The sequence below is a fragment of the Pipistrellus hanaki genome (assembly GCF_964339955.1).
Source record: "Pipistrellus hanaki genome assembly, chromosome: X".
Classification (NCBI taxonomy): domain Eukaryota; kingdom Metazoa; phylum Chordata; class Mammalia; order Chiroptera; family Vespertilionidae; genus Pipistrellus; species Pipistrellus hanaki.
In genome coordinates this window covers 100,577,777-100,603,241 of record NC_140524.1, presented here as the reverse complement: position 1 = coordinate 100,603,241, position 25,465 = coordinate 100,577,777, and the positions used below count along the sequence as shown (strand labels likewise).

The following is a 25,465-nucleotide window of genomic DNA, read 5'->3' as shown; positions in this document are numbered from 1 at the left end:
ACTGAACAGTCATAAACTGACAATGTCATAAACTGACAGCGGAGTGCAGTGATGACAGCGCGGTGCGGGCCACATTGCAAGGCCTGGCGGGCTGGATTTGGCCCGCGGGCCTTGTGTTTGACACATGTGCTTTAAAGGAACAGGTGCAGTATGGTGATTACCAGAGGGCCAGAACAAGAGTGAGAGGGTGGGGAGGTTCACATGTTCACCCCACCTCTTATATAGCTGTGTGGCTAGGTAGGTGATGGTTATCAAGCAAATGCAATGGTCAGGAAGTCAGTCAGCTCGCGCTCGCGCTCGCGCTCTCTCTCTCTCTCTCTCTCTCTCTCTCTCTCTCTCTCTCTCTCTCTCTTTCTCTCTCTCTCTCCCCCTCCCTCCCTCCCTCTCCCTCTCCCTCTCCCTCCCTCCCTCCCTCTTCTTTGAATGCTTTTCTCTCCCTTTCTCCTCCCTCAGTCCCTGTTCTCAGCCACCCACTACTATTTTTTTTTTTTTTTGCAGTCTTCAAGGGAAAATAATGAAAAGCGAAAGAACTTGAATTTACATAATACCTCTCTCCCGAGGCACTAAAAGCAGTTCACCCATCTATAATTTGTTCTCACAACAGTGCTCCAAAGAGGACTGTTATTATTTTCATTATTGTCATTTTCATTTTGCAGTAACATCGCTTACTGCTGAGACCTTTAGCTAACATCTCATTTCACTTTTTCTCCCTTTGGCATCTAAAGAAGCTTTATTCGTTTCTGTTAATATTGTTATTATTAACGCCAACACATTCATCCGTTGATTAGTAACATAGATTAGGCACTTGTTATAGCTTAGGAATCCTACGAAGCATTTTACAAGCATTATGACACTTAATAGAATAACCCAGTAAGATAAGTGCTGTTATTTTCCTTTTACAAATAAAGAACCTGGAACTTAGAAAGACTGAGTATCTTGTCCTCAAGGCCAAGGCCAGTGAGTGGAGAGCAGGAATTGGAAACCAGATTGCTGGGCTCCAAAGGCCCATGCAATAATATAGAACACTAGAGACTGGTGCACAAATTTGTGCATTGTGGGGTCCCTCAGCATGGCCTGTGGGGATTTGGCCGAAACTGGCAGTGCAACACCACCTGCTGCTCTTGCTCATCCCGGCCCCACTGTGCCTGCCAGGGCTCATGCCCAGTCAGTCCCCAGCAGTGCTTACCAACCATGAGCCCTGCATCTGGTGCCGGTCAGTCAGCTGAGCAGCGCTCCCACTGTGGGAGTGCACTGATGACCAAGGGACAGCTCCTGCATTGAGTATCTGCCCCCTGGTGGTCAGTGCACACATAGCAAACGGTCATTTGATTGCTTGGTCATTTAGGCTTTTATATATAGAAATTATATCGCTCCCCAAATATCAATGGCCACCATTATTTGTTGAATTATTGCTAAATGAGAATGGTTGAATAACTGACTTGATATCATAGAGAGAAGTAGAAACAGAATTCAGTATCTCTTTGTCTCCAAAGGTTAAGATCTTTCTACCACAGTCGTACTCTGAAAGCAAAGTCATTTCAAAGGTTTCTCTGTGGCTAAGGGATTTGGAACCAATTAAAATTATGGTGCTAGTCCTAGCTGGTTTAGCTCAGTGGAGAGAGCGTCAGCCAATGGACCAAAAGGTCCCAGGTTCGATTCCACTCAAGGGCATGTACCTCGATTGCATCTCAATCCCCGGCCCTGGTCCGAGTGCGTGCAGGAGGCAACCAATCAATGTGTCTCTCTCACATCAATGTTTTTCTCTGTGTGTTTCTCCCCCTCCCTTCCACTCTCTAAACTTCAGTGGAAAAATACCCTTGGGTGAGGATGAATAACAACAACAAAAGGCTTCAACTGATACCCCCCATTTGTGGTCTGGCCACACATTCCACTACAGTCTCTGGACCTCTGTTCAGTGTTTTCATTTAAAACCACATTGAATCCCTGTATTGTGAGAGCATGCAGGACTGAGGAACAGAGGTGAAGGAAGAGCTAAGAGAAAGCCCATCCATCATAAATATCTTTTGAACTAAGAGTGGAAAGGCAAGCACCTGTCAAGGCAAATCGATTTGTATTGCATAAGAATGTGATTTTTTTTTTTTTTAAAAGAATCAACTCGGGATGTGAACTCTTCTTTCTAACAGCTTCAGCTTGGCAGATGACACTACCTGTCTCTTTCTAATCTCTTTCAGTCTTTCAGTCTCTAAATCTGTGGTTGGCTTCAAGTTTTTGTGAATGTTTGAAAGCTGTTCCCAGCTCACTGAGTTCCTCCTGTCATCACACATGCCCCTGACAGCAGTGCCGCCATGGAAATGACCCAGGAATGGTACCAGCCACTTGGCAAAGGGTCTCTTTTCATGGCTGCCACCATCCCATTTTTCTGTGGCCCATGACCTGATTTATTTTTAACATGGAGAGATTTCATTTGGCATGTGTTGAATCTGACATTTCCCCCTCATCCTTCTTCTTCTACTCATAGTTGATGTTAAACCAAATTCTCATTCTTCTCTCTCTCGAATGCCTGGCCTTCATTTAGACAGAAGCTGTATCAGTCAGCTGTTGCTTCGTAACAAATAACCCTAAGATCTCAGTGGCTACTAACAACAAGCATTTCTTTTTTTATTATTGTGGTAAAATATATATATAACATGAAACTTGCCACTTGGAAGTGTATGATTCAGAGGCATTCATTTCCCTAATCCAGTGGTCAGCAAACTGCAGCTTGCGAGCCACATGCAGCTCTTTGGCCCCTTGAGTGTGGCTCTTCTACAAAATACCACAGCCTGGGCAAGTCTATTTTGAAGAAGTAGCGTTAGAAGAAGTTTAAGTTTAAAAAATATGGCTCTCAAAAGAAATTTCAATCATTGTACTGTTGATATTTGGCTCTGTTGACTGAGTTTGCCGACCACTGCCCTAACCATTACCACTACCTGTTTCCAACACTTTCTCATTGTCCAAAACTGAAACTCTGTACCCATTAAGAGAAAATTCTGATCCTTCCTCCACCCCTTCTCTGGTTACCACTAATCTACTTTCTCTGTCTATGAACCAGCCTATTCCAGCTATTTCATATAAGTGGAATCATATAATATTTGTCTTTTTTATATATTTTTATAGAGAGGAAGGGCTAGAGAAATATTAATGATGAGAGAGAACCATGGACTGGCTGCATCCTGCACGCCCCACACTGTGGATGGAGCCTGCCACCCAGGAATTGGAAATTGAACAGTGACCTCCAGGTTCATAGGTCGACGCTCAACCACTGGACCACACCAACCAGGCCAATATTTGTCTTTTTCTGTCTGGAAATAAGCATTTCTTTCTCATGCGTCTAAAAACTGGTTGGGATGACTCTGCTTATCAAATTGGGATTTGCCTAAAAGCTGAAGATCAGGCTCAGGTTCACTCCACAGGTCTGTCATCCTCTTGGGGCCAGGGTGCCAGCCAGGGTGTGTTGACATGGTAACACAGCAGGATGGGCAAGCAGGAACACGCAAGGCTACTCACACAGTCAGATCTCCTCTGTGCTTCTTCCACAAGCCATTCATTGTCCGAGTCCAAAGGCTAGGGTCAGGCAAGTAGCAGCCTATACTTTCTGGCCATGTGACTTTTGGCAAGTGTTGTAGCCTATCTGATCCTCATTTCCTCATCAATAAAAGTGGGATAACAGTACTGCCTATCTCTAGGGTGTTGTGATTATTACTGAAATGTTCTACCTTTGCAATATAAAATAGAGGTGATATTATTATCATTCTTAAAATATAAAAAATAAAAAAGCACCCTACCTGGTTTGGCTCAGTGGATTGAGCGTTGGCCTTTGGACTGAAGGGTCCCAGGTTTAATTCCGGTCAAGGGCACATGCCTAGGTTGAGGGGTTGATCCACAGTATAGGGGGCATGCAGAAGGCAGCCAATCAATGATTCTCTCTCATTGTTGATGTTTAAATCTCTCTCTTCTCTCTCTCTCTCTCTCTCTCTCTCTCTCTCTCTCTCTCTCTCTCTCTCTCTCCCCCCCCCTCTCCTCTCCTCTCCTCTCCTCTCCTCTCCTCTCCTCTCCTCTTCTTTCCCTTCTCTGAAATAAAGAAAAATATATATTTTTTAAAAATATATATAAAAATAACCAACTCCAATAAAACTTTTAGTTTTGCTTTTCATTGAGGAAAGTAGGTTCAAGTTGGAAGAGAATGCTGGACGCCTTTATGGAAATTCAGAATGTGCTTTAGAATTGCAGACAGAGGCCAGTTGCAATTGGATAAACCAGTAGCAAGCATCCTGACCATGGGTTTTCCTACCTGCTTCTTGCAGTGGATCTCTTTCTTCCACAGAGCCCTAACCCCAGTCCCAGTGCACAGGCAGTGGGGGTCCTGGTTGAAAGGACACAGGGGTGTCCAGGGTCTCCCCCTCTCAGAAGAGGTGAGAAGCATTCCGTGGAACACAATGTGACAACCGCTAATTTAGTACAAGTGCCTTCCTCTTCTAGATGAAGAAGATGAAGCCCAATGGGGCGGTGTGGTTTTCCCAAAACTGTACGACAAACAGAAGCTCCTTTAAGAACCAATGATGTGCCCTACACTAGGAGGTGTTACCAGGGCTGCCCCAGTGCCACTCTGGTGTCTTCTACACGGAGTGGCCAGAATATGATAATCTCTGAACACATAATAATCTGGCCTCTCAGTGTATATATATATTAAAGGCCCAGTGCATGAATTCGTGCATGGGTGGGGTCTGTCCAGCCTGGCCAGGGGGAGGGGACATGGGTGGTTGGCCAGTCTGCCTGCTGGTCAAACTTCTAGTGGAGGGGACAATTTGCATATTCTATAGGATAGACACGGAGTGGCCAGATTATTATGCATTCAGAGATCATCATCATCTGGCCACTCAGTGTATATTGATCATTTGTTCAGCATGATACCTTTTAGTCATAAGAGCACTTGTCTTCACATGCACTTGAGAATGTGTGTGCAGATTGGCCAACATGTAGGGATGGACTGCAACCTGTTCCCTTAGCCAGCAGGACAGAAGCAGCTCAGTGGGACACTAAGAAGAGTTAAAGGATAAGGTAAAGAAGGCTATTGGAGTTCATTGAATTAAAGAGATACACACGTCACAAGATCAGGAGGGAATGATACAGCTTGAACGTGTTGACCATGTTTGAATGTTTGGCCATTTGCTAGCTGTTCCCATTCTCTCCAGCTAATGAGTTCAGTATCTGTTGGGAGTTGGTCCAGTGGATAATGACGAGCTGTTCAGAGTGTTGGGAAGGTCAACAAGACGAAGCATTAAACCTCCATTCCCAGCAGTCCTGTGGCAGCGTCTCTACAAATGAAGGGCTTTGCCGGCATTGAGTAGGCTGGCTCCGTGCCGCAGCCGGTTATCAGTCACAAGAAGTTTTGTGCACTTTTCACACCTCCAGTTTCAGATGGGAAAATCGAAGGCATCCTTCCCTGGTGGCTTCGAGATCCCCCAGGAATGCCGCAAAGCATCATTGGAGAAATGCTGTTAACGGGTCCTTTTTCCATCACCGGTGGCTGTCCACCTCAGAGAGCTGAGGCCTGAGAGGCACTAGCTTGCAAAAAAAGGAGCAATCCTGATCTCTCTGGAGAACTCTGAAGTGCAAGCAGAAGGAATCTTATGTTTGTGTGAATTTACCTTACAAGTAACGGTACATTTCCTGGACCCGATCACCTGTCATTCCAAATGAAAATTCTGCACATCAAGCTTTGGAATTACATAGAATGTCATTTCACAGCTTACAAAGTTCTTTCAGAGATAGCCCTGAATTACATCTAGATTTTGTCTTTGGTTAAAAAAAAAAAAAAAATGTTTTAGCCCTGGCCTGTTTGGCTCAGTGGATAGAGCGTTAGCCTGCAGACTTAAAAGGTCCCGGATTCGATTCCAGTCAAGGGCATGTGCCTTGGTTCCGGGTACATCCTCAGTAGGAGGTGTGCAGGAGGCAGCTGATCAATGTTTCTCTCTCATGGATGTTTCTAACTCTTTATCCTTCTTCCTCCTCTCTGTAAAAAAATCAATAAAATATATTTTTAAAAATTGTTTTATATTGACTTGAGGATGAGAGAGAGAGAGAGAGAGAGAGAGAGAGAGAGAGAGAGACATCAATTTTTTTTTTCATTTATTTCTGCACTCATTGGTTGCTTCTTGTATGTGCCCTGACTGGGGATCGAACCTGCAACCTTGGAGTGTCAGAATGATGCTCTAACCAACTGACCTACCCACCCAGGCTACATGTGGCCTTTTTATAAAGTATAACCCTTAAGCCTTCATAGGTTGATTCCTTCCACTTTTGCAGTTTAAAATCTTACAGTTCACTTATTTGGATTTTTTAGTTAAAGAAAATCTCTTGAATTTTGACACAAAGTATTTCCTATATATTTTAATTATTTTGTTTTTGCTTTGTCTTCTCAATCTCTGAAGCAATCTCCATGCTCTTCACAACTCCGTTAACTTCCAATCAGTCTCTGAGTTGATCAAGGGATCCAGTTGGGCTAGAAGGGAAATCTACACTAGCACAGGCCAATGTGATTATATTGCAATATTAAAATCATGTAAATACAGAGTAGGAAGTCGGTTAAAGAAAAGTGCCAAGCTATGCTGCTCTAAAAAAAAGGAATTTGTTAATTAAAAGTAGTTTGTTAATACTAGAGGCCTGGTGCATGATATTTGTACACTGGGGGGGAGGAGGGGGGTCCTTCAGTCTGGCCTGCACCTTCTCGCAGTCCGGGAGCCCTCAGGGGATGTCAGACTGACATCCTTAGTGCTGCCATGGAGACAGGAGACAGGAGAGGCTCCTGCCACTGTTGCTGGGCTCACCAGCCCTGAGCCCAGCTTCTGGCTGAGCAGCGCTCACCCTGTGGAAGTTCACTGACCACCACCAGGGGACAGCTCCTGCATTGAGCATCTGCCCCCTGGTGGTCAGTGCATGTTATAGCAACTGGTCTTTCTGCCGTTTGGTCAATTTTTATATTAGCTTTTTATTATATAGGATTTTTTTTTAAGTATCATTGATTTTTTACAGAGAGGCAGAGAGAGAGATAGAGAATTAGAAATATTAATGAGAGAGAAACATCGATTAACTGCCTGCTGCACACCTGCTACTGGGGATGTGCCTGCAACCAAGGCACATGCCCTTGACTGGAATAGAACCCGGGACCCTTCAATCCGCAGGCTGATGCTCTATCCACTAAGTCAAACAGGTCAGGGATATAGGATATTTTTATTGATTTCAGAGAAGAAGGGAGAGGGAGAGATAGAAACATCAATGATGAGAAAGAATCATTAAGCAGCTGCCTCCTGCACGCCCCCCATTGGGGACAGAGCCCTCAACCCGCATGTGCCCTTTACTTGAATCGAACCCTGGACCCTTCAGTCCCCAGGCTGATACTCTACCCACTGAGCCACATCACCCAGGGCTGGCTGAAAGGGATTGTAATTCCAAAAACCTCATTAGAATCTGAGCTGCTTCCTCGCATCACTTTGCTTGTTGTAACAGAATCACATCCAATGGAATTTAAAAATGGGACACAAACCATGACCTGCAGCCACTGATGCTGGTGTTCCAAAATGTGTCAAAGGACTCCACCACAAAACGATAAGAAAGGATTTTTGTTAGAGGCATGAAGAGAAAGGAATTTCAGGCTAATTTGATAGGAACCGCTTAGGGTATCTTAGACTATATTTTCCCCTGCAGGTCAGCATGTGACTTGGGGATTAAAACGTTGCATGTAACAAACTCAACCATTTAAAAATATTGGCACTGCAATTTGAAAGTATTCTCAAAAGTGGAAAATCCACTCGGAATTTTTGATGAAATAATACTTCTCTAAATGTGCTTCTAACTGGATTTTTTAAGTCTCTAGCTGTTTGAGGCCTTCATAAAAGGAAGTTATCTGATTACTTGACTGTGGCATCATCCATTATCGATTCTAATTTTTCTGGTGAAGCTATTTTAAAATGGTTTAGATCTTATTTTCCTCCTAGGATCTTAGGGCTCTGGGTTCTAAGGGATACGAAACATTATGAAGTTAATTTTTCTTGTCTGGCAGCTTATAATCAAATAATTATAGATGAGAGAAAATAGAAAAAAGGCGTGTTCTCAGTCTACATGATAAATAGCATTAAAATATTTTATATCAATTTAAATAACTTCATTTATTCATTAAATGGTAACATTCAAAATCAGTCTAGTTTATGTTTCAGGCAATTTGCCGAGAATGACTGTAGACACAAAGACTGTTAATGCCATAAATATAATAGACATTTTGAAAAATGCTTTCAAATTAATAAGGTATGCTGAGCAATGCTTCGTTCTGAGGTTCTTGGCAAAAGAAATCTGTGTGGTGAATTCATGGTTGGATACTACTCCCGAGATATATTTTAATTGGTTATGAATCTCTGTGTTAGTCTGGCAGACAGGATTTGAGATGGTCCCCAATGATCCTTGCCTCCTGATGGCCATGGCTTCATATATTCTCCTCTGTATAGGTGGAACCTATGATTTGCTTATAACCAACAGAACACAGCAAAGGTGATGGGGTGTCACTTCCATGATTATGTTACATAGATTGTAACCTACATCTTGTCAAAGGACTCTCTCTTTTGCTGGTTTTATAAAAAAAAAAATACATTTTACTGGATTTCAGAGATAAGAAGGGAGAGGGAGGGAAACATCAATGATGAGAGCGAATCATGGATCCGCTGCCTCCTACACTCCCCCTATTGGGAATCGAGCCTGCAATCCGGGCATGTGCCCTGACAATGAATCAAACTGTGACGACCTGGTTCATAGGTCTACGCTCACTGAGAAACACTGGCTGGGACCAAACTCTGGGTTTTAAGGCCTCCTTTGAAAGTCCTATAGCACCTGGCTTTGGCATGTAGGTGTGATTGGCATGTATTGGCATGAGGCTTCAGCTGAATCTGCCTGCACCATGTTAGCATCCTGGAACATGTGAATACATATGGCTTCAATCTTTGTTCCCCCTAGAATTGGGGTAGGCTTCCTAAGGACTCAAAGGGATGTGGAGTATATTCTTCTTATCTGGCAGGTAATAATTAGCTACTTAGATATGAAAGAAAACAAATAAAAGCCCATTCCCAAAACTGCAGACAGATATCATACTGCGATGTTTGACATCTATTATTCTATTTCTAACAGAATGGTGAGCAAGTGGCCCTCAGTAATGGTGGGAACCAGGACTACTCAGGGGACCACCAGCATCTGTACCCTATCCTCTTACTCAGCCAGGAATAGGACTCTTTGGCTGTGTTGCATAACCCACACATATATTAGAGGTCTGGTGCATGAATTTGTGCATGGGTGGGGTCCGGCCAGCCTGGCCAGGGGGAGGGAACATGGATGGTTGGCCAGCCTGCCTGCTGGTCAAACTCCTGGTCAAGGGGACAATTTGCACATTAGTCTTTTATTCTATAGGATATACACTGAGTGGCCAGATTATTATGCATTCAGAGATCATCATAATCTGGCCACTCATTGTATGTTTTTATTGACTTTTAGAGAGGAAGAGAGAAGGATAGATAGAAACATTGAGGAGAGAGAGAAACATCATCCATTGACTGCTTCCTGCATGCCCCCTACTGGGGGTTGGGCCCACATCCGGGACATGTGCCCTGACCCAGAATTGAATCTGAGACCTCTTGGTTCCTGGATCAGTGCTCAACCACTGAGCCACACTGCATACTTCTGGGAGAAATATTCATTTCTCTCTTGGAGAGAGCTGCATGGGCTGTGTGAAATCGAGCAAAGCAGAGGTAGTTCAGTGCAGTGCACTAGGCCCAAAGAGTTGGTTCTCCATTATCTTGGTAAGTAAATTAGGGGTTATTTTAGAGCTCTCCAAGGGCCGCTTCCCATTAAACAGCTTAGAAGTTTGCTGACATGACCCCCCCTCCCGCCCCCAATTTCATCTTCCTTCAAATTCTGATTTTTTAAAATCACAGCTACAGAGAGTTGAATTCATCAAAGTCATAAATTCACGGCATAAATGATTATCATCATAGACCGTGCAAGGCCCGTCTCTGTTTTTTTTTTATTTATGCTCACACCCACTCCTATCTCCCCCAAGAGAAAACATTCTAATATGTTTAGTGTGCATCCTGTCATTTTTTATTGGGTTATTACAAATATATTGATGCTGTTTCGTGGGGGTATTTTGAGCCTGTGTAAATGGTATTATATTTCATACTGTCTCATGCCAATGCTCGTGCTGACATCTTACCAATAATGCATGATCGTGCATCTTACCCACTGGATTCTCCTCAGAGGACACTGTGGCCCTGGTACCCCATTGAGTGGGGATTCTGGCTGTCTGCTCCTTTTGCTAGGGTTCACGGCCAGTGCTTGGCAGCTGGGAACTCATGGGAGCAGATGGGCCACTCAACAGCCTCCCTGCAATCATCCCAAGTGTGCTCGCTGTTTCTCAAGTTCTTTGAGGTTTTTTAAAAATATATCATTGAGCCCTAACCAGTTTGGCTCGGTGGATAGAGCATCAGCCTGTAGATTGAAGGGTCCCATCCCGGGTTCAATTCCGGTCAAGGGCATGTACCTGGGTTGCAGGCACATTCCCAATAGGGGGTGTGCAGGAGGCAGCTGATAGATGTTTCTCTCTCATCAATGTTTCTAACTCTCTATTCCTCTCCCTTCCTCTTTGTAAAAAAATCAATTATATATATATATATATATATATATATATATATATATATATATATATATATACATACACACACACACACAAACACCAATAATGATGAGAGAAAAATCACTGATCAGCTGCCTCCTGCCCCCCCCCACCCCCGCCCCGCTGGGGATTGATCCCGCAACCCCAGCATGTGCCCTTGACCAGAATCTAACCTTTGACCATTCAGTCCGCAGGCAGAGGCAACCCATTGAGCCAAAGCAGCTAGGGCGGATTCTTTGAGTTTCAGCCCTGCTCTTTCAGGTCTGCTGATTTCTCCCCCTCCCTGCTCCCCAGTTCCTCCCTCAGGGCCCACCCCACCGCTGCTGGCTGTCGGAGTCAGTAGAACATTCTCCCTCCCAGCCAGCCATGAGCAGGTCAAACCACAGGGCGGCTCGTGCAGGAGATGCGATTTGCAGCGGCCTCTCCAAGGGAACAGGCTGCAGCAGACGCCCTCCGCTTGATCTGCTTGGGAAATAAATCACCACGCAGGGAATTAATTACCGCCCAGAGCAGGAAAAGGCGGCTCTTCCTCAGCAAAGTGGCAACTGACCTGCCTCCCCCTCATGCTAAAGAAGGATCAGAGGGAGGAGGAAAGAAAAATGATTCTAGCCCATAGTGTGATTCCCCCTCCCTCCCCGCACCCAAGGGTTGGAGTTCTTTGAAAGGTTTGGGTTACTTGGGGGAAATTAAGTAAACCATTATATTACACAGATCTGCCTTTAGCTCCAAAGCGTTCCCTATTGTGAAAATACTTCCCCATGAGGGCCTGTCTGAAATATTTTTCTCCCAAGTTTTCAGGGTCCTTACTGTGGACCGAGTAAGTACAGTATGGGAAGTCATATTTCCTGAGATAGTGCTTTTATTTTATTTTTCTTCTAGAGGCCCGGTGCATGAATTCATACATGGGTGAGATCCCTCTGCCTGGCCCGTGATTGGGACTGATTGGGGCAGATCGGCCAGGGGGAGGGACGGTGGGAGGTTGGCCGGCCAGGGGAGGTTGGCTGAGGGAGCGCACTGACCACCGAGGCAGCTCCTGTGTTGAGTGTCTGCCCTCTGATGGTCAGTGCATATCATAGCTACTGGCTGGTAGTCCAGTCATCTGGTTGTAATGGTCACTTAGGCTTTTATAGATAGATAGATAGATAGATAGATAGATAGATAGATAGATAGATAGATTTTTATTTTATTTTATTCATTTATTTTTTGTGAATCCTCATCTGAGGATATTTTTCCATTGATTTTTAGAGAGAATGGAATGGAGAGGGAGAGACAGAGAGAAACATCGATGTGAGAGAAACACATCAATTGGTTGCTTCCTGCATGAGCCCTGACCAGGGCCCCAGCCGGGGATGTGCCTGAAACCAAGGTATATGCCCTTGACCGGAATCAAACCCCAGACTCTTTAGTCCTCAGGCTGACGCTCTATCCACTGAGCCAACCAGCTAGGGCTGGGATACTGCTTTTACATAAAAACCTACAGTGCCATTTTTTTTTCATGATGCTGATCCTGAGAAAATAACGGTGTTCAATGAATGGACAGAAATTTTTAAAAATATATTTTTATTGATTTCATAGAGGAAGGGAGAGGGAAAGAGAAATTGAAATATCAACAATGAGAGAGAAACATTGATTGGTTGCCTCCTGCACACCCCCTACCGGGGATCAAGTTGGCAACCAAGGTACATGCCCTTGACTGAAATAGAACCCAGAACCCTTAAGTCCGAAGTCCAATGCTCTACCCACTGAGCCAAACCAACTAGGGCAGTAGTTGGCAAACTTATCAGTCAACAGAGCCAAATATCAACAGGACAACGATTGCAATTTCTTTTGAGAGCCACATATTTTAAACTTAAACTTCTTCTAATGCCACTTCTTCAAAATAGACTCGCCCAGGCCTTGGCATTTTGTGGAAGAGCCACTCTCAAGGGGCCATAGAGCCTCGTGTGGCTCTCGAGCTGCAGTTTGCTGACCACAGAACTAGAGCAATGGATAGAATTTTAAAAATCTATCATCCCCCTCACAGAAAATTTCACAGAAATTTTTAAGCAGCAGAGGAAAATCTGGAGGGGAAAATCAATTTTGAGAGCAGAGAAAAGTATAAAAAGACTGAATTGAAGCTTCTAAAACCAATCTGCCCTCCACGGATTTTATTTTAAGACCGGGCTGTTCGGCGTCACAGATTGTATCGCCCAACGTGAACCGAGTGGGAAGCTGGCAGTCAGTCAGGCCGGGCCGCTGGTGTCCCTGGGTGGACACTTGATTGCAGATTTCTCTCTGGTCTGCAGGTCTGCTTCTAAACTGCTGGATGCTTTGCCCTTTGAGTCAAGTGACATTCGCCAACAAATCCCACAATTCGTTCCCAAAGAACGCTGTCCCTGTGCCTTTCATAAATGTGTTTGTGTTTTTCTCTTTTACAGAAGCTGCAAAGAATCGATCCTGCTGACTGTCATCCAGCCTTACCCTGTAAGTGTCCTGCGAGGAAAAGTCCCCTCAGGCTCCTGTGTGCCCTTCCGTCCAGTAAAACCACGATGAGTAATGACAGCAGAGCAAAAGTAGTGTGCCTCCGCAGCACCAATCATGAGTCAGGAGTCTTTCTATGTTGTTCTTCACGATAGCAACCCCAGTCGTTGGAGAGAAGAGAAAGTAGCGCGTTTTCTAAGTATCCTCCAAGTTGGCTGTTCAGTCCTATGTGACACTCAGATCTGCAGATGGCACAAAACTCAAGACTTTCTTGAAGTTTCCAGCTTAAGAATCACAAGTCTAATGGGAATGATAGGGGATTGAAGCATGATTGTTTTTCTGTTCTTCTTTTTTTTTTTTTAACTACATATACTGGAGTGGCCAGATTATGATGATCTCTGAACGCATAATAACCTGGCCACTCAGTGTATATATACAGTGTATATATTAGAGGCCCAGTGCATGAATTTGTGGATGGGTGGGGTCCGGCCAGCCTGGCCAGGGGGAGAGGACAATGGCGGTTGACCGGCTTGCCTGCTGGTCGAACTCCTGGTCGAGGGGACAATTTGCATATTAGCCTTTTATTCTATAGGTTATACACTGAGTGGCCAGAATATTATGCATTCAGAGATCATCATAATCTGGCCACTCAATGTATTTTTGTTGATTTCAGAGAGGGAGAGAGAGAGACATCAATGAAAAGAGAGAATTATTTATCGGCTGCTTCCTGCATGCCCCCTACTGGGAACTGAGCCCATAACCTAGGCATGTGCCCTTGACAGGAATCGAACCTGAGATCCTTCAGTCCATAGGCTGATGCTCTATCCACTGAGCCAAACCGGTTAGGGCTGATACATGTTCTTACAGCCAACATCTCTGCCTCTGCTTCTCAGAGTCGCTCTTCCCCTCCCAGCTATTGTAGAAGAATTCTCATCTTTGATTTCCTTTGACCAATCCCCCTTCCTGAAGTGCCCACAACATACTCCACCCCACCACTCCTTCTCCCCCTTCAACTCTCAGCACACATTGGCACTGTGGCCATTTGGGCTGGCGGATTCTCTGTGGAAGGGGGCTGCTTTGGGCATTGTAGGATATTGACCAGCAACCCTGGCCTCTACCCACTAGGTGGCAGTAGTAGGACCTCCTCCCCTAGTTGTGAGGACCAAAAATGATTCTAGACCACATGTGTCAAACACAAGGCCCAGGGGCCAAATCCAGTCTGCCAGGCCTTGCAATGTGGCCCGCACCACGCTGTCATCACTGCACTCCGCTGTCAGTTTATGACATTGTCAGTTTATGACTGTTCAGTAAACCATTCGGCCCGCAATTTAGGCTGGATTTTAGATTTTGGCCCCTTCTCTGATTGAGTTCGACACCCCTATTCTAGACACTGCCAGATATTCCCTGGGGAGCAAAATCTCCCTCACTGGGGACCACTGGCCCGCCTACAGTTTGCCCTTATTGGTCCAGTCCAAAGTGGCTCTTTCCTCTTTTGAATTGTAGGAGTTGAAATAATGTAGTTAACCCTCCCCCCCCCCCCAAGTTACTTAAATAGATACATTATATGTAGAGAGGAGAGCAGATGAGAGAAGAGGACATTGCAAAATTTTACAGTTTTGTGTTCAGATTTTTCTATAAGCAAATTGGTGTGTCTTTTTTATTTTAATTGAGTTTTATGTCTTCCCAAACATTCTCTTGGCATTCAGGGTTGACATACAGAAACATATGACCCAGCAGACCAAAAGAATACCCGTAAATGTGATTTTATTACAGACAATAAAAATTAGCATTTTTATGTCCTTATAATTTTCTGGCCAGCATTTTTAATGTTGTGTTTCCTCTGCCTAATGAGGTCCAGTCTAGACAGAGCCGATGTTCACACCTTCTTGCCATACTCCGTCTGAGCTCAGGGCACCCCAACGTGACCCAATCACAAAAATCAGTCTCCAGGGGGGCCTAGAAGATCTTATGAACCCCACAATTCCTTGAGCAGAAATAATTCTTAACAGGTTGCTGCCTTATATTTTATTTTATTTTTAAAAATATATTTTATTGAGTTTTTACAGAGAGGAAGGGAGAGGGATAGAGAGTCAGAAACATCGATGAGAGAGAAACATTGATCAGCCACCTTCTACAACCCCCCCATCCCCCACTGGGGATGTGCCTGCAACCAAGGTACATGCCCTTGACCGGAATTGAACCTTCAGTCTGCAGGCCAATGCTCTATCCACTGAGCCAAACCTGTCAGCACACTGTCTTATATTTTAAATAATATGGAGGGCTCTCTGCCCACCATTTTTACTTTATTTCTTAGGAAAAAATTGTGTTAGTGCAGAAGGAAACACAGAAGTAGACTTTTTCCCTAGCGACAACCAGTAGGAACATTTTGGCCTTTTCCCTTCCAATCTTTTTGTGCTGGGCCTTGTCAACAATTGAGATCATATTGTATGTACAATTTTTTCTCCTTTCACTTCCTATATCAAGCTTTTTCCCATGTCATCAAGAATTCTGCATAAGTGTCATATACATGGCTATAAAACATATGTTGATTCACTTAACCAACTCAGTATCATAGAACCCTTTATAATGCCTTTAATGTTTTGCTATTATAAATAACTAGAGGCCCGGTGCATAAAATTTGTGCACTTGGCCGGGGGGCGGGGGTGGTGTCCCTCAGCCTGGCCTGTGCCCTCTCACAGTCTGGGAGCCCTTGGAAGCAGGCCTAAGCTGGCAGTTGGACATCCTTAGCCCATGAGCCTGGCTTCTGGCTAAGAGGCATTCCCCTTGTGGGAGTGCAGTGACCACCAGGGGGCAGCTCCTGCATTGAGTGTCTGCTCCCTGGTGGTCAGTGCACGTCATAGCGACCGGTCATTTACATATTAGCTCTTTATTATATAGGATTCCGCAAAGAACATCTTTGTGTATAAATCCTATTTATTGGTATTTAGTAGTATCTATGTACTTAGTATTATTATTATTAGCTGTATCTAATAGTATTTCCTCAGTATGGAATATTAGAAGGAGAATCTCTGTGTTACTGGTAAATTTTATTTGTTTGGTTCTGATGTGCTGTCTTCTTTCCTTTTACTGAGACTATTTTTTATTACAGATCTTTTTTGGCCAGCTTCTTTCTTCTTTCCTTTCCCCAGTTCCCAAGTCTTAAACTTCCCATTTCAGCCCTAGCTGGTTTGGCTCAGTGGATAGAGTGTCGGCCTGCGGACTGAAGAGTCCTGGGTTCTATTCTGGTCAAGGGCACATGCCCAGGTTTTAGGCTCAATCCCCAGTATGTGGCATGCAGGAGGCAGCCACTCAATGATTCACTCTCATCATTGATATTTCTCTCTCTCTCCCTCTCCCTTCCTCTCTGACAGCAATAAAAATATATTTAAAACAAAACAAAACATGTATAACTTCCCAGTTCAACCTTACCTGAAACAAGGAGTATTCAAAGAGTCTCACCCTAACCAGTTTTCTCAATGGTTAAAGCACTGGCCTGTGGACCAAAGGGTCATGGATTTGATTCCCTGGTCAAGGGCACATGTGGGAAGCGACCAATTGATGTGACTCACATCAATGTTTCTCTCTCTCTCTCTCTCTCTCTCTCTCTCTCTCTCTCTCTCTCTCTCTCTCTCTCTCTCTCTCTCTCTCTCTCTCTTTATTTCTCCCCTCCCCCTCTCTCCTCTCTCTAAAAAAAAATCAATTAGGTTTCTTTGAGGGCCCCACTTGCTTGCCTCTCATTTCCTGCCTACCTTCCAGCATGTTCCACACACCCGAGGGAGGCCACAGACCTCATAGAAGCCCCAGTGTAGCAGACGCTATTAGAGCTGGAACCATGTTCACTTAGCATGTGTCATGTCAAGCATGTCAACCCAATTTCCAGCTGAGACAACCGGCGATTCTTTGCCTGTGGGCTTCTGGCCACGGGAGCAAGCTCATGGAGCACACCGGAAGTGCCGAGGAGTTACTACTCCCAGAGGAGCAGCCGTTCCACCAGGAGCAGCTGGTGGATCAATACCCCAGCTTGCCCTCTTCCTCAGTCAGTATACCTCTCAGGCCATGGTCTGCCTTGGTTCCCACAGTGGTCCAGTTGCTTCCAGTGGTGCCTACCTTAACAGTGAATGTTTTATTGGGTTACCCCCTTCCCTGTCTCCCTGCCCCCCACTTTCCTACCTGCCGCCCCCCACCTCCCAAATCAGCTACCTGCCTGTGAATCCTGTCTTAGGGTCTGCTTTAGGGGATAACTCCAAACTAAGTTATCCAGGGGTGACTATGAGCTAGTAAGTCATCAGCAGGCATTTCCCCAGTACTATATGAGCAGTACTGTGAAGCTACGGGGACTGCAAGTTCAAGGCCTTACACTTCCATTTCAGGAATTAATCTCATTTATGTCATTTTTTCCCAGCTCTGTTCTAGCGACTTCTAAGAGCATCTAAAAGCATCAGGAGCATACCACACACTTATCATGGCCACCTTAGCAATAGCAGATTTGGAGAGGGGTGAAGGGTTAATGAGAGGCCTTCTCATCTTAAAATTAATTAACAGCAGGAGAACCTGATTATTCTAAATGGTAATTACTTATCCTTTCCACCACAGGCTATGGAGTGCTTCTGATCAGGTCTGCAGGTTGCTAAGAATTAATTCCCCAGGTTTTTGAGTGGTGCACATTGTATATTTTTTCAGCGGCAAAGAGAGTTCTGAGTTAAAACTGCAGTTTCACCCTAACCCCATGGTCAGCAAACTGTGGCTCATGAGCCACATGCGGCTCTTTGGCCCCTTGAGTGTGGCTCTTCCACAAAATACCATGGCCTGGGCAAGTCTATTTTGAAGAAATGGTGTTAGAAGTTTAAGTTTAAAAAATTTGACTCTCCAAAGAAATTTCAATCGTTGTACTGTTGATATTTGGCTCTGTGGACTAATGAGTTTGCCGACCACTGCCCCTACTTGGTCTGGCTCAGTGGATAAAGCATCAGCCCTCAAACTGAAGAGTCCCAGGTTTGATTCTGGTCAAGGTACATACCTCGGTTGCAGGCTCAATCCCAGCTCTAGTCAGGGCACATGTGGGAGGCAACCAATTGATGTCTCTCTCATATCGATGTTTCTCTCACTCTGTCTCTCCCTGTCTCTCCCACTCTCTCTAAAATTCAATGGAAAAATATACTCAGCTGAGGATTAGAATAAAACAATAAAAAACTACAGATGTGACTGATTTACATTTCCCATGAACCACAAGTAACTCCAGCCACTGGAATAAGACCATACTTGGTTGCTTCTAATTCAGTAATCTTCAAATTGAAGAGCTTATGGTTTTATGATCTGAATGTAATTTTTAAAATGTATGTTGATTATATGAAATAGTCACGAATCCAGGATCAGAAAAAAGCACTACTATGGGTTCTTAGTTAGACTTAATACATATAAAATGGTATTTGCTTAACTACCGTGGCTCTCTCGTGTGCTTTCTGCTTTTTCTAGATTACCAGGTTTGTCATTTGTGCCTGCTAAACAGGTATGGGAATGAGGCTCCAAGCAGTGGGCATGCTTTAGCTACAGGGAGAAGAGAGTAGCCACCCATTTTTCTTTCTTTCTTTTTTTTTTTTAATCTATTTTTATTGATTTCAGAGAGGAGGGGAGAGGGAGAGAGAGAGATAGAAACATCAGTGATGAGAGAGAATCATGGATCGGCTGCCTCCTACACACCCCCTTCTGGGGATCGAGCCCACAAGCTGGGCATGTGCCCTGACCAGTAATAGAACTGTGACCTCCTGGTTCATAGGTCGACGTTCAACCACTGAGCCACACCGGCCGGGCGAAGCGTCCCATCTTGACAAGTTCTGCTAAATGGGGCCGCTTACCTTAGGGGCAAATAACCCTCTATAGTCCCATGGGGACATCACTGCATTCCAAGATTACCCAGCAAATGATATGCATAAGAAACGAAGTTCTGTTAAATATGCCTTTTTATCGAGGCAAGGAATTATGTAGAACATTTGAGAAAAATATGGTAAAATATTACATTTAAAAATGCAGATGCATAGAAGACTAAATCTAATGCGTGTGAAACCCCTCCTTCACGAATAATGCCAGGGAAGGGAGCATGGCCGCCTCTGATATCTCGTCTAATTAGACAGGTTTGCGCAGGGTGGCTCTATCCGCACCGCCTCACTGGTGCTCACCTCATTGTGCCGATGTAAATATCGCCCGCTTCACATCACCACGGCAGAATCATGTTTTCCCTTCAGCTAAAAAATTGCACATCAAAAGCAAATGAACTCGCTGCTGTCTGATTTGTTCGTTAATCATCACTGAACTTGGCCTCTAATTACCAAGATACCGATGAGAGCACCACTGTCATTGCTCCAGCTCTGCAGGAGGACTTGCCAAGTCCCGTTGCGCGTGTTCAAAGCGGTTGTTTTTGAACAGCAGCCATTTGGAGTTGTTTTGTTGTGTGTGTGTGTGTGTGTGTGTGTGTGTGTGTGTGTGTGTTTTAAGGGCAGCCATTCTCTTAAAATATAGCGCTTAGGAGGTGGAATTAAAGCTCTGGGGGTCAAACCATCCATCCATGCAGTGCTCTGACATTTCTTAGAGCAAAAGATTGGATAGGTGTGGGGGGGAACTTTCAGAATAACAGGTTTTCCCCAGTATTAAAGCAGAACTCCACCCAGGAGTATGCGCACACATGTTTTGTTTGTTTTTCTTTTTAATTATTATTTTTAAAAATAATTCTTTATTGTTGAAAGTATTGCATATGTCCCCTTCCCCCCCCCCATTAACTCCTTCCAGCACACCTCCGCCCCCTGCTCCAGGCCCTCACCACCCTATTGTCTGTGTCCATGGGCTATACTTATATGCATACAAGGTCTTTGGTAGATTACCTGCCACCCACCCTCCCCCGCCTTCCCTGTGAGATTCCACACTCTGTCCATGCTTCCATGTCTCTGGATCCACTCCATTCATCACTTTATTTTGTTCATTAGATTCCACATATGAGTGAGATCATGTGATACCTGTCTTTCTCTGACTGACTTCTTTCACTTAGCATACCCACGCATGTTTTATTTTGTGTTTTTAACAGAGGTTTTGTTTTATTGTAGTGTTTTGTATTTGATTATTATATATACACTAGAGGCCCAGTGCACAAAATTCGTGCATGGGTAGGGTCCTAGGCTCAACTAGCAATCGGGGCCGATTGGGGCCTTCCAGCTGCCTGCTGGGGCCTCCCTTCATTCTGCTCCACCCCCTGGTGGTCAGCACATGTCATAGTGAGCAATGGAACTTCCCGTCAAACTCCTGTGGGGACACTTTTCATATTAGCCTTTTATATATATATAGATAATGTAAATCTACCATTTTAAGCTTTCATTTTATTTTATTTTATTTTATTTTATTTTATTTTATTTTATTTTCCACCAGGAGTGTAGAAACTTCCAATTCACTTTGAGGGGCACAGTCATAGCCCCCAAAGGCATCAGGATCCACTCGCTGTTAGCACCTGTTTCAACTGTTGCTACAAAAAATAGCAGTTCTTGGGTTTAGGTGCTTGCATTTTAAGCATTTTAAAGGATACAATTTTGTGGGATTAAATACATTCAAAACCTTGTGCACCCATTGCCACTATCCAGCTCCAGAACATCACCTTGCACGCATTGAGCAGTCACTGCCATTCTCCAGGGTGGGATGTGGGAGGCAGCCGATCCATGATTCTCTCTCATCATTGATATTTCTATCTCTTCTCCTTCTTTCTTCCTCTCTGAAATTTATATATATGCTAGAGGTCCAATGCAGAAAATTCATGCAAGGGGCTTTGCCTTTGCAATCATGGCCGCTTGCCTTGGCCCTTGCAACCACGGCTTTATCCAGAAGGTCATCCAGAAGGATGTCTGGAAAGATGTCCGGTCTAATTAGCCTGTTACACTTTATTGTTATGGATATGTATGTATACACTGAGTGACCAGACTATTATGATCTCTGAGCACATAATGACCTGGCCACTCATTGCATGTCCTATATAATAAAAGGCTAATATGCTAATTGCCCCCTCGAGCAGGAGTTCAACCAACAGACAGGCCGGCCAACCACCCATGTCCCCTCTCTCTGGCCAGGCTGGCCGGACCCCACCCATGCACGAATTCATGTACTGGGCCTCTAATATATACATACACTGAGTGGCCAGATTATTATGTGTTCAGAGATCATCATAATCTGGCCACTCTGTGTGTGTGTATGTGTGTGTGTGTGTGTGTGTGTATGTATTTTTTTTTTTAAGTTCTCATCCACCTACTGGATGTGAATTTCCTTCCCCTCGGGCTTTATTAAAATTAGGCAACAGGGATGATTCTCAGGTGAAAGATATTTACCAAGATCAGGCAGCAAGGAGTCCCCTGGGTCACAGGCCCATCTAAGTGAGATTTCCCGCTGCACTTTTCGATTTCTGAGGAAGAACTGCGTCTTAGCCCTCCTTCCAATAAAAGGTAGTACAAGGAACCTGTAAGGAAAGGCAGAATATGAGGTTACCTTTCAGTTCTAAGTCAAGGGCTCCTTTCTACCCCGCCCAGTAAAACCACAGGATCCCAGGTTACCAACAAGAGGCTGAAACTCACGTGTGTGTGTGTGTGTGTGTGTGTGTGTGTGTGTACCTGCCTGCTCACATGCCCATATGCCCTTAATGTGAATAACAATGATATTACTGCCCTGATTGGTTTGGCTTAGTAGATAGAGCATTGGCCTGGGTACTGAAGAGTCCTGGGTTCGATTCTGGTCAAGGGCACATGTTCAGGTTGCGGGCCCCATCCCCAGTGGAGGGCGTGCAGGAGGCAGCCAATCCATGATTCTCTCTCATCATTGATCTCTCTCTCTCTCTCTTTCTCTCTCTCTCTCTCTCTCTCTCTCTCTCTCTCTCTCTCTCTCTCTCTCTCTCTCTTTCCGTCTCTGTCTCTGAAATCAATCTTAAAAAAAATACATTTTAAAGTAAGATAGAAGACAACTGTTTTGTATTGTTATCAGTAATCCAATAAAATATTTTCTTTTTTCCAGTCTCCCAAATCAGCATTTATCAGTGCTGCCAAGAAGGCCAGGTTAAAGTCCAACCCCGTGAAAGTGCGCTTCTCTGAGGAGGTCATCATCAATGGGCAGGTGTCGGTGAGTGGACAGTCACCTGCTGGTGACCCAGAGCAGGTCACTGAGGCACCGAGCAAGGCCAGCACCTTACTGGGAAGATGGATCTGGCACTGCTTACTGGGTTTCACAGGGGTGTCAAATCTCAGGGTCACCCGGCTGTATCTGATAGATCCCCCCTAACATTCCCAGGAGCCGGAAGAATACGCTATTTCCTTGAGTGCTTTCAGGATTAGAGACCTCACTTCTTTGCAAAGAAGGTCATTTGATCAGATGTCACTGGCATTGTGTCTTTTTGAGTAAAATGTGCCCCTTTGAAATAACACTTCTTTCTTCCTGTTCAGCCAACTAAGCATTCTTCCATGAGAGCCCCTGGTGTGTCTTGAAAAAAATATTGCTATCTGCTAATTTTTCTCCCTTCTCCAAAATAAAACGTCTTTATCGTTTCAACTAAGCAAAATGGAAAACAGTTAAAATGATGGAAAACTTTCATATATGCAACCGGGATTTTCATTAATAGCTCTTGATAGAAATCATGATTGCTCAGGCACATCATTGATCTTCTAAATGAATAATGCAAACATTGATAGAATGCTTTATTTTCAATTTTCTCAACAACAACAAAAAAACACCAACAAAACAGCATTGTGTTTTTTGTTTTGAGAAAGCTGTCATCTAGGGTACTCATTTCTTAGAACTTTAAAATGCCAGCTTCTTTTGCGGAGGTTTGTTGCTCCTGCTATTGTTAATCAGGGGTGGGGAACGTCTGGCCCGCGGGCCATACAAGGCCCTGGATATCATTTGGCCTGGCCCTGCCAAGGCATTACAGGTGAGTTCATTAAATGTTTGAGCAAACAGAGCGAGCTCATTTTCCAGCTGATCATTTTGTAGGACCTGCTATAAGTATCCCGATGGGTCTGGGCAAAAAAATCATTCCCCAACCCTGGCAAATGGACAACGGTACAATCTCCTCCATGTCATCCTTGTTGTGGGTCAAAATGCTCCCCTGAGCGTGGTCCTGGATCTGACTTTGAAGATGTAGCCTGCACTTCCTGAGCCAGGCACGCGTGGACCAAGCATCTCCCAGCGCCAGCCTGCTGACCTCTGTCTGTCCCAGCTGGGCGCCAGGGCCTCAGCTCACCCCTCTGGCATACTATTGTGATACTTGTGGGCGGGTCATCAGGCTCCCACGGTACTGCCCTGTGAGCATTTGCCTGTGACCTTGGCCTCCGATCGCCCATCTATCATCTCATCTCCTCTACCTGCTTCCCTCTGTGGCTTGTGCTGCGCGGATCAGTGGATTCCTGTCCCTCTGGGTGCAGAGTTGGCATACATCACCATCTCAGCAAGACCGGCCCAGCTCAAAGCTGGAAGGTTCTAGTAACACAGGAATCACTGTGTCATCAGAAGTCATGTGACATCCCCTCATCTTTTCTCAAGTTTCTGAGTGGGAGATGGGCCATGCGTTTATGCATCTTTTTAAATAAATATTTTTATTGATTTCAGAGAAGAAGGGAGAGAGGGAGATAGAAACATCAATGATGAGAGAGGATCATTGATTGGGTACCTCCTGCATACCCCACACTGGGGATCAAGCCTGCAACCTGGGCATGTGCCCTGACCGGAATCAAACCCGTGACCTCTTGGTTCCTGGGTCGATGCTCAACCGCTGAGCCACACCAGCTGGGCTGTTTATGCATCTTTAGGGAGACTCAGACTTGAGGCAGTGTCTGAGGCAGTGTCCCTGGGCGTGCAGGAGGCAACTGATCCAAGATTCTCTCTCATTGATATTTCTCTCTTTCTCCCTCTCCCTTCCTCTCTGAAATCAATAAAAATATATTTTTTAAAAACTCCTCTGATTGATCTGATGGAAAAATTCTTTTCTTTGAATCAATTGATGTATTTGTAGCTGGAAAAGAATTTTTCTATGACACCTGCACCTGGATATCACCAAAGAGACACCTTGGTTGGCTGCAGAGACTTGAATTGTTTTTGGTTGTTATTTATGTTGTGTTGGGATACATTGTAGATACGCGTGGCTACTGCTAAGAGCAGAATTATTATCCAACTGCCTTTAACCCCTCCCTCTTTTCTATTGCCGTCCAACAGGAAACTGTGAAGGATAATTCGCTTCTTTTTATGCCAAACGTGCTGAAAGTCTATCTGGAAAATGGGCAGACCAAGTCCTTCCGCTTTGACTCAAGCACCTCCATTAAGGTAAGGGGACCCCCTCGGGCAGCAAGCGGAAGCTGCACGGGCGTCTCGGGTGGCAGCCCTTCTTGGACAACTGCTTGTCTATTGCTGAGAAGTGTTTTGTTGTTTCCAAATAAGGGAGTGTGTGAGTTCTGGCCATTGTGTCTCAGTGGATAGAGCACCGGCCTGCAGACCGAAGGGTTCCAGGTTCAATTCCGGTCAAGGGCACTTACTTATAATACCTTGGTTGCAGGCTCCTCCCCAGCCTGGGCCCTGGTTAGGGCTCATGCAGGAAGCAATCAATCGATGCGTTTCTCTCGCACCGATGTTTCTCTCTGTCTCTCCCCCTTCCTTCCACTCTCTCTAAGAATCAATGGAAAAATATCCTCAGGGGAGGATTCCAAACATAGAAAACAAATCAGGCAGTGTGTGAATACCTAAAAACAAACCAAGATGAAAGTCCTGCCCAAAGCAAGCATGGTCTCAGCAATGTGAGCCCAAGAAGGATGAAGCTGTTAGCGGTTAATTGAGTATCTGCTACTTTGGTGACCAGTGAGAACAAGGGTAGAGTAATACAAAGATAGCACTTACTTGGCATTACCAGAGCTGCTTTCATGGCAATGATGCATGAAGGGCAGGAATGAGGCGAGCGTCTTAGCAGAGGTGAAGAGGAAGAGCCACAAAGCAATTCAGTGTCGGGAGTTCCCCCCACCCCCATCCGTGGGAAATGCCTTCAGAGACCCCCAGTGGATGCCCAAAACTGTGGATGGTAATGATCTCTCTATACACAATGATTTTTCCGACACATGCTCACCTCCACTGAAAGGAAGCGCTTTATGGCTTCTCTGTGACTTGTCCTAGTGGTCGGCAAACTCATTAGTCACCAGAGCCAAATATCAACAGGACAACGATTGACATTTCTTTGGAGAGCCACATTTTTTAATCTTAAACTATATAGGTAGGTACATTGTTATTCATCTAATTAGGGTACCC

The 25,465-nt window shown here is 44.7% G+C and overlaps 1 protein-coding gene across 6 annotated transcripts in view; it reads left to right on the top strand.

Moving 5' to 3' along the window:
- FRMPD4 (FERM and PDZ domain containing 4) overlaps nucleotides 1–25,465 on the top strand; it is a 420,441-nt gene that overhangs the window by 360,578 nt on the left and 34,398 nt on the right. For all 6 annotated transcript variants that reach the window (XM_084869814.1, XM_084869812.1, XM_084869815.1 and 3 more), the window contains 3 exons: nucleotides 13,126–13,171; nucleotides 22,199–22,303; nucleotides 24,389–24,496. In XM_084869814.1, the coding sequence (XP_084725940.1) occupies nucleotides 13,126–13,171; nucleotides 22,199–22,303; nucleotides 24,389–24,496 (259 nt within the window). The remainder of the gene's footprint in view (nucleotides 1–13,125; nucleotides 13,172–22,198; nucleotides 22,304–24,388; nucleotides 24,497–25,465) is intronic.